At 48.1% G+C, this 14,504-nt stretch overlaps 2 protein-coding genes across 2 annotated transcripts in view; one reads left to right on the plus strand and one right to left on the minus strand.

Annotated features, from left to right (window-relative positions):
- The window catches only part of FNDC10 (fibronectin type III domain containing 10), a 199,398-nt gene that overhangs the window by 24,806 nt on the left and 160,088 nt on the right, over positions 1-14,504 (minus strand). The gene's annotated exons all lie outside the window — the stretch shown is intronic.
- ATAD3A (ATPase family AAA domain containing 3A) overlaps positions 1-14,504 on the plus strand; it is a 44,071-nt gene that overhangs the window by 9,042 nt on the left and 20,525 nt on the right. Inside the window, exons 7-9 of the mRNA XM_083513052.1 lie at positions 868-937; positions 8,365-8,520; positions 11,807-11,863. Of these exons, the coding sequence (XP_083369178.1) occupies positions 868-937; positions 8,365-8,520; positions 11,807-11,863 (283 nt within the window). The remainder of the gene's footprint in view (positions 1-867; positions 938-8,364; positions 8,521-11,806; positions 11,864-14,504) is intronic.

Below are 14,504 nucleotides of genomic sequence, written 5' to 3' on the forward strand. Positions count from 1 at the left end.
GAAGTGAATGTTCTGGTTTGCAAAAGTTCTTTGGAACTAAAACATCTGACAGGGCTTCCGCGGCTTCTGATTGGTTGCAGGAGCTTCTTGCAGCCAATCGGAAGCTGCGCCTTGGTTTATGAACATTTCGGAAGTCGAACCGACTTCCGGAATGGATTCCGTTCAACTTATGAGGTACCACTGTATTCACTATTATTGATTAATTAAATTTGTATACTGCCCTGTACTCACAAGTCTTGGGGCAGTTCACAACATAAAATTACAAGATAAAAACACAAGATACGTAATAAAAAATAAATAAATGTACAACCCAAGATTCAAACCCTTGACTGAAATGAACTAATCAAGCCACCGAGTTTGTTTGTTTATTTATTTATTTATTTGATATATTTATATTCCACCTTTCTCTCAAGCTTGGATTCAAGGTGGCCTACAGCATTTAGGAACACCGGCTATAAAATGCAGAGTAATGAGAACGAGCTAGTTGAGAACAATAATCAAAGTAGATTACTACGTATCTTATACCAGGGATTAAAATGTAATTTGCCCTGATAGCAGCCCAGAGACCAGCATCGTCTGAACCTTAGTTTCCCATAGGCCTGTCTGAACAGGAAGCTCTTAGGCTGCCAGTGGAAAAGATAACAAAGAAGGAGCCAGTCTTAACTGTTCTTGGGAGGAAATTCCATGTTCTGGGAGCGGCCACAGAAAAGGCCCTGTCTCGTGTCATCACAAACCATGCTCCTGGTGTTGATGGGACCGAGAGGAGGTGCTCATTTGAGGATCAGTTCCAGCTTGCGGCCTGATGTGAGGGTGATGGTAGCTCTCTTTGCCTCCTTCTTGACATCTCTTGCTCGTTTGTCTCCCTAGGACTGCTGGGACGTTGTTTGGAGAAGGGTTTCGTGCCTTTGTGACTGACTGGGACAAAGTGACAGCTACGGTGAGCCAGGGTCTGGTGGGCAGAGGCACTGCAAAGGTGCAAATACTCGGTTTCTCTCTCCGTGGCCTGGGAGTGGGAGGTGACCAGGGAGCTGCTGAAGTAGAGAGAGAAGGGAAGCAGAAAGAAATTGGGAGGGGACGTAGCTTACTGGCAGAGCACTCGCTTTCCATGCAAAAGGTCCCAGGTTCAATGCCCACAGCATCTCTCTAAGTAGGTGGGGAAAGCTGCTCTGAAACCCTGGAGAGCTGCTGCCAGCCAGTGTAGACAGTACTGAGTTCGAGGGTATAATAAGTTACGAGAATACTCATATCAATATACTTCACTGGGAATACTTTTAAACGTTTATCTAGTTAAGTTCAGTGTAACAAATTTTATTCCTTCTTCTTTATCTCTCTGTTTAGTTTTTGTTTTGCATTGTCTTTGTATGATTGCAAAACAATTTCATGGTGGGTGGGATACAAAATGTCTTTATATTAGAATATATACCATTTATTAGAACATATAAACACACACACACAAATGCACAAGATCTGACACAGTTTTGCACAGAAGGTAGGCCATGGCTGGCCCTCCCATTATAAGAAGAGCAAAATCTTCACACAGAGAAATAAACAGTCCATCTGTTCTCAGCCAAAGTCTTTCCCACTTCTTCCTTTGGCTTTTCTTTAACTCATCACACAGCATTAAATCCCAAGCTTTAGCATAGGGTAATGCGATATAACAGTTTCACCAAATCATTGAAACACACACAATTAAAATGTGCAATAAAAACTAGCCCATTGCAACAGCGCAAGGGTTTAGAACAGCAATTAAAACAATTAAAGCAAGAGGATTTATGTTGGGAGATCGGGGGGATGCTTGTCTGAACAGGTGCATCTTCAAGAGCAGATGGGATGTCAGTAATGTATTTTCAGCCGGGAGAGCTTAAAGAGCCTGTTTAAAAAGATGTAAAAGGCTGAGACATTCACAGGATCAAGTGTTTCCTTGGTGTATGTATAGTTCTGGGTTTTTCCTAGCATGCTGCCCTTATGGTGGAATGAAGTCAGCCTTTCCAAAAAGGGCCTTGAGTCTTCCTTGAGATGACATTCTTTTTTATTTTATATCCTGCCTTTCTCCCAGTGCAGAACCCAAGGCGGTTTGTGGTATAAATTAAAATGAATACAGCTAAAGGCACACCATACATATTTTAAAAGCAATAAAATAAGTAATGCTATGAACAATAATAACTATTGGAGCAGCACCCAGGTAAGGCCTAACAATGAGGGCCTGACTCTACCAGGCCTCAGGTATTGGCCTGATCAAAGCCAGAGTAAAATTATCTTTTCACAGATGGTCACTGAAAAGGCCTGGACAGAAAACATAGCGTGTCTGCGGCCTCAGCATTTATTAAACCACAAACATCACGTATTGGACCAATCAAAGTGGGCATTAGCCTGAGAGCATAGGAGCCAACTCCTAGGGGCCGAGGGGTTTTCACCCCCCCCCTAATATATTTGAGGGGGCCGGTGCCTCCCCAAAGTTGATGAGTGTTGCCATTCAAATGGTGTGTGCGTACTGCATCATGTGGTTGGTTATGTGGGGTGGGGTGGGGCTTCCCTGGCCCCCTCCCCCAATATTTTATTCAGCTTGGCACCCCTGCCTTACAGTAATATACGGTCCTTCAGATAGATATTAAGCGCTACTTGAGAATGTGGGCCCAGACCTCCAGGCTCGGGATAGCGTTGGGTGGAGGACGGTTTCAAACTGGCTCCAAGCAGTCCCTGTTTCATCAGATATTACGCTGGTGGGAGCTCTATATTTTCGGGAGCGCTAATCAAATGCTGGCTGGTAAGACATAGGAAGAGAATTGTGTAGCAAGCAGCTCTTCCCAGGGTTTTATATAGGAATAGAAAAAGGCTTCCCAAAATCCTTCCATGTGTGTTGGGAGTTATTTATCTGTTACAAGGGCGTTGGAAGCTGCCTTACGGCGAGTCATACCATTGGTTTGCCTAGTCCAGCATTGCCAACACTGACTGGCAATGGCTAGGGTTTCAGGCCCAGAGTTTTTCCTAGCCCTAGCTCTGGAGATGCCAGAGATTTGATTATATTATTATATTATATTATATTATATTATATTATATTATATTATATTATATTATATTATATTATATTATATTATATTATATTATATTATATTATATTATTATATTACATTACATTACATTACATTATATTTTTGAGATGCCAGAGATTGAACCTGGGCTCTTCTGCACACAAATCAGATGCTCTACCAACTGAGCTGTGCCCTTTCCATTCACACTTCCTCCAACGAGTTCAAAACAACGTGCAGTCGTACCTTGGAAGTTGAACGGAATCTATTCTGGAAGTCCGTCCGACTTCCAAAACGTTCAGAAACCAAAGCGTGGCTTCTGATTGGCTGCAGGAAGCTCCTGCAGCCAATCTGAAGCTGCGGAAGCCCCGTCGGACGTTCGGGTTGCAAAAAACATTCGCAAATCGGAACACTCACTTCCGGGTTTGCAGCGTTCAGGAGCCAAAACGTCTGAGTACCAAAGCGTTCGGGAGCCAAGGTATGACTACTTGGTTCTCTTCCCCAGCTCCCTCTCTTCTCAAGAACCATGAGTTTCATGGCCAAGTGGAGAGTTTTGAGCTTGGGTTTCCCTGGTTGCAGTCCAGCAATCTTAACCATTATAGTGGTACCTTGGGTTAAGAACTTAATTTGTTCTGGAGGTCTGTTCTTAACCTGAAACACCACTTTAGCTAACGGGGCCTTCTGCTGCCACCGCATCGCTGGAGCACGATTTCTGTTCTCATCCTGAAGCAAAGTTCTTAACCTGAAGCACTATTTCTGGGTTAGCGGAGTCTGTAACCTGAAGCATGTGTAACCCGAGGTACCACTGTATACCACACTGGTGGTTCCAACAAACCATTACAATGGGGCAAAAATAAAAAAGGTTTCTTAGAGCTCGTATTTCACCTTGCAGATGGGACACTGAGAGAAGCATTCAGAGAGATGACACTCTTAAACAGGCTTCCTCAAACTCGGCTTCCAGATGTTTTGAGACTACAGTTCCCATCACCCCTGAACACTGGTCCTGCTAGCTAGGGATCATGGGAGTTGTAGGCCAAAAATATCTGGAGGGCTGAGTTTGAGGAAGCCTGCTCTTAAAGATGGGAGGTCATTGGGGTGGAGAGACATGGTGCGACCTGAGTTTTCTATCCCTCCCTGCATTGGGTTTTTGATACGAACCGTAATTGCATTTTAGGCACAGTAGGTAGCGCCTTTGCCGTTTTAGTGGCGCAATCCACCTGCACACAGTCACTACTCCTTCCCCCCCTTTTTTTTACCACTGCCGGCCTGGTAGTGGAGCTCGAATCGTGCCTTTCGGCTTGCAACTGATCATCAGCTGCTGCCGCAGCGGGAAAGCTGTTGAAGCAACGCTTTTCCCCCCTCTCTCCCCAATGCCAAAAATATAGCCCTTGTGTAACACTTCGGGCATTAAATGGAACAGGCATCTCTTGAGGCTGCTGGTGTTTCGGATCCCAGCTCCTTCCCAGCCTGTTTTTGCCGAAAGCCAACAGGCAAGGGAGAGAAGGGGGCCTGCCGCAGTTGCCAGGCAACCGCCAGAGGATTTTCCGCAGCTGCTTCTTGGCCCAGGAGACGCTCCCTATCTGTTGTCTGTTTCCAGGTGGAATGAGAAATCCCTTGTGGTGGGAAGACTCAAGCAGCCTAACCCCAGAAAAGGCCAAGAATGGCCTCAGCAGTTTGCTGGGAAATGCACCGTGAATCTCTTGTGTCTCCCCCAAAGGTTGCAAGATTCTCAGGGCAGGTCCCCTCTTGCTTACGTGACTTTGCCGGGCAGCAGTGGGGAGCCTCAGGCCCGGGGGACAGATGTGGCCCTCCAGACCTCTCTGCCAGGCCCTTGTAACTCTCCCCCAAGCCACACCCCTTGCTGGTGCTTTTTTCACAACCAGAGTGCTTATTAAGCCTGGCAGGAATGCAGCCTGGTAACGCTGATAAGGCCTCTTGCACATTTGCAAAGCTAAGCAGGGTCCGGTATGGTTTCACAGTGGATGGGAGACTGTGTGTTGAGATCCCTGCGTTGCTGGGGGTTGGACTTGATGACCCTTGGGGTCCCTTCCAACTCTACAATTCTGTGATTCTTTTTGTAAAATACAATTTTTATTAAATTTTCAGAATTTCACAAAAACTTAATCACATCTTCGTTCATAGATAGACTTCCCACCCACACCTCTGCAGTGTTTTTATTCAAACCCTTTCCTACTGCGTTGTATTTCAAGCTCTTTATCAAAAAACAAGTCCCTCTAATACAATTATTTTGTCATTTTTCTTCCCCTGCTCATATCTCAAATCATGCCAGTGATTTCATTTGACTACAATATTTTTTATAATAGTCCACAAATCGCTTCCACTCTTCTCTAGAAAGTTCATCATTTTGATCAATTAATTTTGTTGTTAGCTTTGCTATTTCCGCCCCGCCCACTTTTGCTTCTGGCCCCGCCCACCACTGCCATGTAATTCCCTCTCCCAAAGGCTGTCACTGCTTTGTTGCCTGTGATTTAGCAACTTGTTTCTAGCCACACCCTCTTTCCAGGCCACACCCCCTTCTCACATTTGCTTCATACCCTCCTTGAGAGTTTTTGCCTGGCTGGAATGTGTCATTGAACTCTGAGCATTTCTCTTGCTTGCCTGGATAGAGGATAGGGAGGCCTCCTATTCTGCTGTGCAACGCTAAAACATATTCTCATTGTTCTGCCCAGTTTATGACTTGGGCCCTGCCTGCCAGTGGCATGTGGCGGAAGGTTGCCCAGAAAGGAATGGCGGTGACTACAGATCACAAGTAGGGGGAACAGAATGCTGGACTTCATGTGTCAGTCGCCTGATCCAGCAGATCTCTTCTTCTTTTCTTAATGCAGTCCTTGAGGTGGGGGGCGAAAAAGCTCTGTAGCGTGCATGTCAACTTTATATACTGTCTTCCAATGCTTAATGTGCAAGGTGGAACCACTTCGAAACTGACAACAATAAAACAGCAGTATGAAAATCCCCCAATTAATCCGCAGTAACGTATAGAACAGGGGTCAGCAAACTTTTTCAGCAGGGGGCCAGTCCGCTGTCCCTCAGACCTTGTGGGGGGCCAGACTTATATTTTGGAGGGGGTGGGAGAACACATTCCTGTGCTCCACAAATAACCCAGAAATGCATTTTAAATAAAAGGACACATTCTACTCATGTAAAAACATGCTGATTCCCGGACCGTCCACGGGCCAGATTTAGAAGGCGATTGGGCCGGATCCGCCCCCGGGCCTTAGTTTGCCTACCCATGGTATAGAACAACGCAACACACTGTTCATAACTGGCAAGGACAGTTCAGTGTCTAAAGCCATCCTTTAATCACCTCTGCAATTTATTCCTTTGGAACCATGCGATGAAAAGTATTCCTAAGCAGACAAGGAGACACAAGTTTCAAGATAATTAAACAGCAGCAATCCCTTTTCCATTTCACCAAAATATGGCGGCCAGCTTCTTCCTCCTTAATCTAAGCATTGCCCTTGTGGAAACCAGCAGGAGAATGGGGACAGAACTAGAATGAGTTGGCTCAGCCCTGTCATTGGCTCTGGCGCCATCTTACTCTTGGGCTCCCTGCTTTCTGCTTCTGAATATCGGATGCAGGAAACTGCAGGAGTAGAGAATATTGTGCTTCAATCCTGCTTTCAGACTTCCCAGGGGCCTCTGGCTGGCCACTGCGGGAACAGGACGCTGGGCGCAGATGGGCCATTGGCTTAATCCATCTCTTCGTATGTTTAGCCTGACCATTGGGGGGGCAGATGGGATTTGGAGCCCATCAAATCACAGTGCCGTTTTGAGCAACTTTGCTATGCTGTTGCTTCCCCCCTCCCCTCTTTTCCGTACCTCCTCTTGATCCGGTGTGTATTTTCCTTTAACGAGTGCCGCCGGGCATCAGGAACCTTGGCAAGGGGAGAGAGTGTTTTATGTAGCGGCAGCCAGCCTGAGACTCTTTGATGGCATCGGAACTGCCCGTAGCGAAACAAGGGAGGTCAGGCACCCCATCGAGCCCAGCCTTGCAACCCCTGTGACAGCCGTACCCTGGAGGCGGGTTGAGGAGAAAGGGGGCACGGGTTCATTTTGAGCGTGTCGTGGAAGAGAAATCGCCTCTGGTGGGCGCGAGGAAGGAAGCGGGAGACCGTGTTCCGCATCGTGCCTGCGACTCTGGTGAAGTTATTCTGCATAACTCAACAGGCACTGCGAACATCCTGCCAACTGGGACCCTCTGCCTGCAGCTGTAATTTGTTGATGCTTGTGTTAAAAGGGAAGAGAGGAGAAGGAGAGGGAGCTCTTAGGGACATCAAAATGGCCCATTAATCAACCCTGGCCTCCCTTTGTTTTTATTATGATTCCTTCAGCTTGTGCAGAGAAGCAAAGAGCATCTGCAGTGGAGGAGCTGGCAGGTTTTTGTTCTCCTAAAGGACAGGAACTGAGATGGAGGGGGGGTTAAGGGGCCTTGCGGCATGCGTGTTTCGGGAGCAGAAAGGGGGGAGCAGGGGCTGTGATGAGTCATGCACGCAAGAGACCCGTAAGCCTATCATTTTTGTGCGCACGCACACACACACCAGCAATTTAGGATTGGCTGGCTTAGATTGGAAGTCTGAGGATCCTAGCATTTTGTCTTTGTCTCAGGTTTCTAGTCCTCACTGTTGCGGTGCAAAAACATAAAACCTAAGAGGGTTCTTCAGGGCAAGACTTCCACCGTTTCAAACAGAACCGCCTAAGGAGAGCTTTTTCAAACAGCCCAATAGTTTCTTGTCACATTGCAGGGAGAAAGGTGGGGTGGAATTATTACTTTATTATTATTATTATTATTATTATTATTATTATTATTATTATTTAATACTATATCATTTATTGGACTTATTAGTCACATTTTAAACAAAATATAAACTCAGAGCAACTTCAAACATAGAATAGGTGTTATCCATTGGGTGGTATCGAACTTCTGCCCAGCATCGATCCATTGAAGTTAATGGACCTAAGTGAATTATGTCTATTAATTCCAGTGGGTCAGCTCTGGGGGGTGCAAGGCAAACTCCAGAATTCCCCACTCCACCCCAAAACGAAGGCTTTCATTTAGTTTGTATGAAATTCAGATTTGTCAATATCTGCCCATGCCACCCCCCAAAAAGTCTGATTTAAAACATGTTTGTTTGTTTTTAAAAGAACAACAACCATCAGGCAGGTTTGGGGGTTTGCTTGCTTTTTCGTAAATTAACCTTGAACAAAACCGGCAAATCTTCTTTTTCTTTCTTTCTTTCTTTCTTTCTTTCTTTCTTTCTTTCTTTCCTTCCTTCCTTCCTTCCTTCCTTCCTTCCTTCCTTCTTCCTTCCTTTGACAGGTGGCTGGCCTGACCCTCCTGGCTGTTGGCATTTACAGCGCCAAGAACGCAACTGCGGTCGCTGGACGGTACATTGAGGCCCGCCTGGGCAAGCCGTCGTTGGTGAGGGAAACCTCTCGTTTCACCATCCTGGAAGCTCTCAAGCATCCCATTAAGGTAATCCCTTCTAACATACCGCACGACTCCTCTCATGAGGGGGTGGAATAACCAGGCGGAAGGTACATTCAGCGACATCATAATCAAACGCATTTGTACTTAACTTATTTGTGGCATTTATGTTCCACCTTTTTCCCCCAAAGAGTTTGTCGAGTTCGTGGCCATGCCCTGCCACTACAGATACAGGCAGGAATGCTCCTGAATACCACTTGCTGGAGCCCTCGGGAGGGGAGAATGGTCTTGTCCGCGTGGTCCTGCTTGCAGGTTTCCCCCCACACAGTTGGTTGCCCAAGATGCTAGACTAGATGGACTACTGGCTTGATCCAGCAGGACTGTTATATTCTTAATTTTCAAGCCCAGGGAGATTCTGAATTTATAAACAGAAGGGATTTTATGGGCTGAAACCAATGCACCTGTTATTTAGTTCTATACAGTGGTGCCTCGCAAGACGAAATTAATTCATTCCGCAAGTCTCTTCGTCTTGCGAGTTTTTCGTCTTGCGATGCATGGTTTCCCATAGGAATGCATTGAAAATCAATTAATGCGTTCCTAGGGAAACCGCCTTCAGACCAGGTCCAGGGACAGTCTGTCCCCCGACCTCTTCTGAAGGCTGGGGGGGGGGACAAGGGTTTTTCTTCCCACCCCCAGCATTTTAAAAAACCCCGGGACAGCGGAGGACTTCTCCGCTGTCCGGGCGATCTTAAAATGCTGGCGGGCGGCATTTTAAAATCGCCCCGGACAGCGGAGGACTTCTCCGCTGTCCGGGGCGATTTAAAAGCCCCTGGGAAGGCAGGCAGGGGGGACAAAGACTTTCGCCCCCCGCCCGCCTTCAGAAGGTGTTCCCACCCCCCGCCCCGCTTCAGAGCAGCGTTCCGAAGCGGGGCGGCTGGGGCAGGTGTTCCCGCCCCCCGCCCCGCTTCGGAGCAGCGTTCCGAAGCGGGGCGGCTGGGGCAGGTGTTCCCGCCCCCCGCCCCGCTTCAGAACAGCGTTACGAAGCGGGGCGGCTGGGGCAGGCGTTCGCTGCCGACCCCCAGCATTTTAAAATCTCCCCGGGACACGGGGAGATTTTAAAATGCTGGGGGTCGGCAGCGAAGCGTTCGCTCCCGACCCCCAGCATTTTAAAATCTCCCCTGGACAGCAGAGACTTCTCTGCTGTCCCGGGGAGATTTTAAAATGCTGGGGGTCGGCAGCGAACGCTTCGCTCCCGCCCGCCAGCATTTTAAGATCGCCAGGGGCAGGCGGGGGGGGGAAGGCAGGCGGGGGGGGAGCAAAGACTTTTGCCCCCCACCGGCCTTCAGAAGAGGTCCTCTTCTGAAGGCCGGCTGTGGGCAAAAGTCTTTGCTCCCGACCGCCAGCATTTCCCTATGGGCTTTCGTCTTGCGATGCAAGCCCATAGGGAAATTCGTCTTGCGAAGCACCTCCAAAACAGAAAACCCTTTCGTCTTGCGGGTTTTCCGTCTTGCGAGGCATTCGTCTTGCGGGGTACCACTGTATATGTATGGAAACTTCACTCCGGATTTGTGTAGGGTCTACTCCTTAGCCTTTTCTTCTCCTGAAGATGTCCCTCAAGACAGCAGGCACATACCGTATTTTTTGCTCCATAAGACGCACTTTTTTCCTCCTAAAAGGTTAGGTGAAATGTCTGTGCGTCTTATGGAGCGAATGTGTGGTCGATCACTGGCTCCCTTTCTGGCCCTGCCTCCTTGCCCAGGCCTCCATTGCTGAATGTTCTGCAGACGGAGGCTGCTTGTTTCCCCGGTGACATGTGACTGGCTGATTAGATTATCTGTGTGGAAACTGTAGAAACGGCTCCCTTTCCTTTCCTAAAGAAGCTGCAGAACTGTTGAGTTGAACCCCATAAAAACAGGATTGTTTCCCTTTGCAAAGTAAGCTCAAGAACTTAGAGCTAATCCTCAAAAAACCAGGGCTTTTCCCCTTTGCAAAAGAAGCTGCACAACTTTGAGCTGATCCTCAAAAAAACAGGGCTTTCCTCCTCTAAAAACTTCGCGTCTTATGGAGCGAAAAATACGGTACCTCCTTCTGGCAACTCCTGCAGCCCAGCTGGTGCCAAATGTATTGCTCTGTTTCCCTTTGGTCCACATCAACAAGGCCAAGAACGGGGTCTTGTCGTCTGGGCAGTCCAGGACCTCCATACACAGCACCCCAGGTTTGCTGGGTCATTTCGGTGCTGCTAATGTTGCAAAAACAACATGGGAGGCAGCAGCTACAAGTTACCAGTCACTACAGCCGCAGCAGGTTCTGTGATCCTCAAGCGGCTTGCCTTCACCCCCGGAGACACAACATAGAATCATAGAACTGTAGAATTGGAAGGGATCCTTAGGGTCATCTAGTCCAGGCATAGGCAAACTCTAGCCCTCCCTCCAGATCTTTTGAGACTACAATTCCCATCATCCCTGACCACTGGTCCTGTTAGCTAGGGATGATGGGAATTGTAGTCCCTAACATCTGGAGGGCGGGAGTTTGCCTATACCTGATCTAGTCCAAACCCCTGCCATACAGGAATAGGCAGCTGTCCCATTTGGGGATCGAACCTGCAACCTTGGCATTATCAGCATTCTCTCTGGAGACAGACAGATGCCAAAAACAAGATATATGGAGATTAGTCCTGTCCCGCCACAAATACCTTTCGGTATTCATATTGCCTATAGATATGTTGACAATATAAACTGAAGGGGGAGGAGCTTAAGATATCGTTTATGTGATTGCCACCTAGTGGCCAAAAGGTGAAGTGTTATAAAGTGAAGGGGGAGGAGCTTAAGATAGCATTTATGAGATTGCCACCTAGTGGCCAAAAGGTGAAGTGTTTCGGGGGGGAGTTGGAACTGAGCATGCTGCATAACAGAAACTTAAGAAATTAAAAACGGGTATTGGTGTTGCCTGCATGTGTTACAAAATTCACGGGGTGAATAAGCTATATTCTACCGCCATTGTCGGAGGTAGTGCGACTCCGAAGACCAGTTGCTGGTGCAAACGGCCAACCAGATGCCCCCTTTGGAAGCCTGCGAGCAGCAGCAACTGTCCCCACCTGCAGTGACCAGTAGCTGGTATTCAGAGGCATCCTCCCTCTGGCAGTGGAGGTAGAGCAAAACTATCATAGCTCATGGTCACTGGCAGCCTTCCGTCCCATGAATTTGCCTAATCCTCTTTCAAAGCCATCTTGGTTTGGGGCAGTGTGTCCCCACCGGTGGGAAATAGGCTTCTCCCATGCTCTTTGTCCATCGCCCACCACAACAGGTAACCTGACTGCCTTCACTCTCTTTCCTAGCTTGGCAAGCGGCTCACCAGCAAAGCCCAGGATGCCCTTGAAGGAGTCATTCTCAGCGTGAGTAGTTTTTTTAAAAAAAATTAAAATAAAAAAGACTATTTGTATAAAGAAGGGATGGCTAACCTGTGGCCCTCCAGGCATTCCTGGACTACAACTCCCATCATCCTCAGCTAATACATCCAATGGCTGGGGTTGGATTAGGTGGGCCATGGCTTGATCCAGCAGGGATGCTTTTGTGTTACATTTTTGGGTCCCTGCCCGGAGCGGTGTGATGGGGAAGAGGTGCCAAATTCCATCAGTACCTCGGTTTTGGCCGAATTTGAGCCACATCTGCCAAGGGGCCATTGGGAGTGCACACTAAAGGCTTTAACTTTCCTATGCCAGCCATCAGCTAATTCGCCAAATGGTGTGAATTGCCCCCAATGGATGTAGGATGAAGGTTTCCCCACCTCTAGTAAGTTCTCAGCCAGGGCGAGATTTGAACCTCGGCTTTCTGCTTCAGCTGCACCAACTTCTGAAAGAGGAGTTGGTCTTCTCCTTCTGCTCCCCTTGAAGATTGCAAAAGCAGCTTCCTCGAGGTCAAAAAAGCGTTTCCCAGCTTTGATTCATTGCCAAGACAGTTGGAGAGAAACGTCGCTCAAGAGGGGTCGAGTGAGTCTTTACTCCGAGCCAAGAATCCACATGTGGGGAACCTTTGCTCACCTCCACACAGCAGCCAGTGAAAAAAATCCCTGAGTCAGCACTCGCAAGCTTCCCCCCCCCCCCTTATGCCAGCACCTTAATGGGCTAATAATTTCTGCCCGGGCGCCGCTTGTCGTGGATAATTGTGGGAATAACGCCACAGTCTGACGACTCTCTTTCCCAACAAAAAAGCATGCTAGTCAAAGTTGAGGCTGCCCTTTGCTCTCGCTTTGTTGTTTAGTCGTATCCGACTCTTCGTGACCCCATGGACCAGAGCACGCCAGGCACTCCTGTCTTCCACTGCCTCCCGCAGTTTGGTCAAACTCATGCTGGTAGCTTCGAGAACACTGTCCAACCATCTCGCCCTCTGTCGTCCCCTTCTCCTTGTGCCCTCCATCTTTCTCAACATCAGGGTCTGTTCCAGGGAGTCTTCTCTTCTCATGAGGTGGCCAAAGTATTGGAGCCTCAGCTTCACGATCTGTCCTTCCAGTGAGCACTCAGGGCTGATTTCCTTCAGAATGGATAGGTTTGATCTTCTTGCAGTCCATGGGACTCTCAAGAGTCTCCTCCAGCACCATAATTCAAAAGCATCCATTCTTTGGCGACCAGCCTTCTTTATGGTCCAGCTCTCACTTCCATACATCACTACTGGGAAAACCATAGCTTTAACTATACGGACCTTTGATAGCAAGGTGATGTCTCTGCTTTTTGTCTCTGCTTTTTGCCTCTCGCTAATGGCACCTTATTCAGGAATTTTGCCATTTCTTCAAAAAGAGCCATGTGTCTACACTTAAAAGCAAGGGTGGGGCACTGAGTCGGGCTGACGGGTCGGACAGTTATCTCCCCCACTGCTTGTGGGTCACTTTTGGCAGAAGGGCATCAGCTGTCTGACCGGATTGTATGGATCACTTTGCTATAGGGCTTCTCAACTGATTGTTGGGTCTCGCAGAGCACTTTGCAAGAGGCTCCGCAGGATCCGACCACAATCAGCTGACTGCACAGGGGCTTGGCAAGACCCTCCAGTCATCTGTCTTGTCAGAATTTGCACAGGGTTTGTGCCTACGACCCCCGTTCTGGCTCACCTGGTGTCAAGTGTAGCAGGGCAGGCAGCCCGCAGTTTGGTCAAAACGACCTTGCGGGCCAAATGCGGACTGATTGAGCCTGCCAGCTGGAGGTTCCCCACCCCTGGCTAAAAGAGCCCTAGGCATCCCTTTTGCCAAAAAGCTCCAAGGATGCTTTGCGAGAGCATCACGCACAGGAGCCGCTCCCGCCACACATCAGCATACACCTTCGCTGTTCAAACCACCCACAAGCAAGCCTGCGCATTCACAGGAGCGAGTAAATGTAAACGAGGCCATAGGCAAGAGCATGCCATCTGTTCCCAGCATGCACCAGGAGCTGCTCATCCCACACGCTAGCAAGCAACGAAATGCAAGCGCGTTCATTTTTTTTTTTTTTTTAGTGAAAACTGTTTGCCCCTCGATTGTAAAGAAAACTGCAAGGTCGTTTACGGAAAGAACAAAACGATGCAATTGCTGGGGAAAACAGCTATTTAAAACATTTTTTTTTCCAAAGTTAAAATCAGTTATAAACTACACATAGATCAAAACAAGTGTCAGCTCGCCTAACGTTTTTGAGCAGTACGTTTTTGGTGTCAGTAGGCAGGGAGTTCTAAAGCGAAGATGCTCTCTAAAAGAATGATTTCTTACAAATGCAGTGTCATGCAGCCGCTATAACAGCGCCAGATCCACAGATCAAAATGGTCAAGTGGGCAGATATGGGGGAAAGCACTCTCACAGGTCCCAAGTTGCTCAGGGCTTTACCTATTAATGGTAACAGCTTGGTAGCAAAGAGTATGCTGTGTGGGTCTCTGAGCACAGCTATTCCATGCCGACCAGGTCTCACTCCTGCCGGCAATCGTGCTGCAACATTCTGCACACTCTGCAGCTTGCGAGTCAAGCGCAAGGGAAGCCCCACGCTGCTTCTGGCACGCATCACAAGAACACACGCATGAGCA

The sequence above is a fragment of the Podarcis liolepis genome (assembly GCF_965112155.1).
Source record: "Podarcis liolepis genome assembly, chromosome: 7".
NCBI lineage: Eukaryota > Metazoa > Chordata > Lepidosauria > Squamata > Lacertidae > Podarcis > Podarcis liolepis.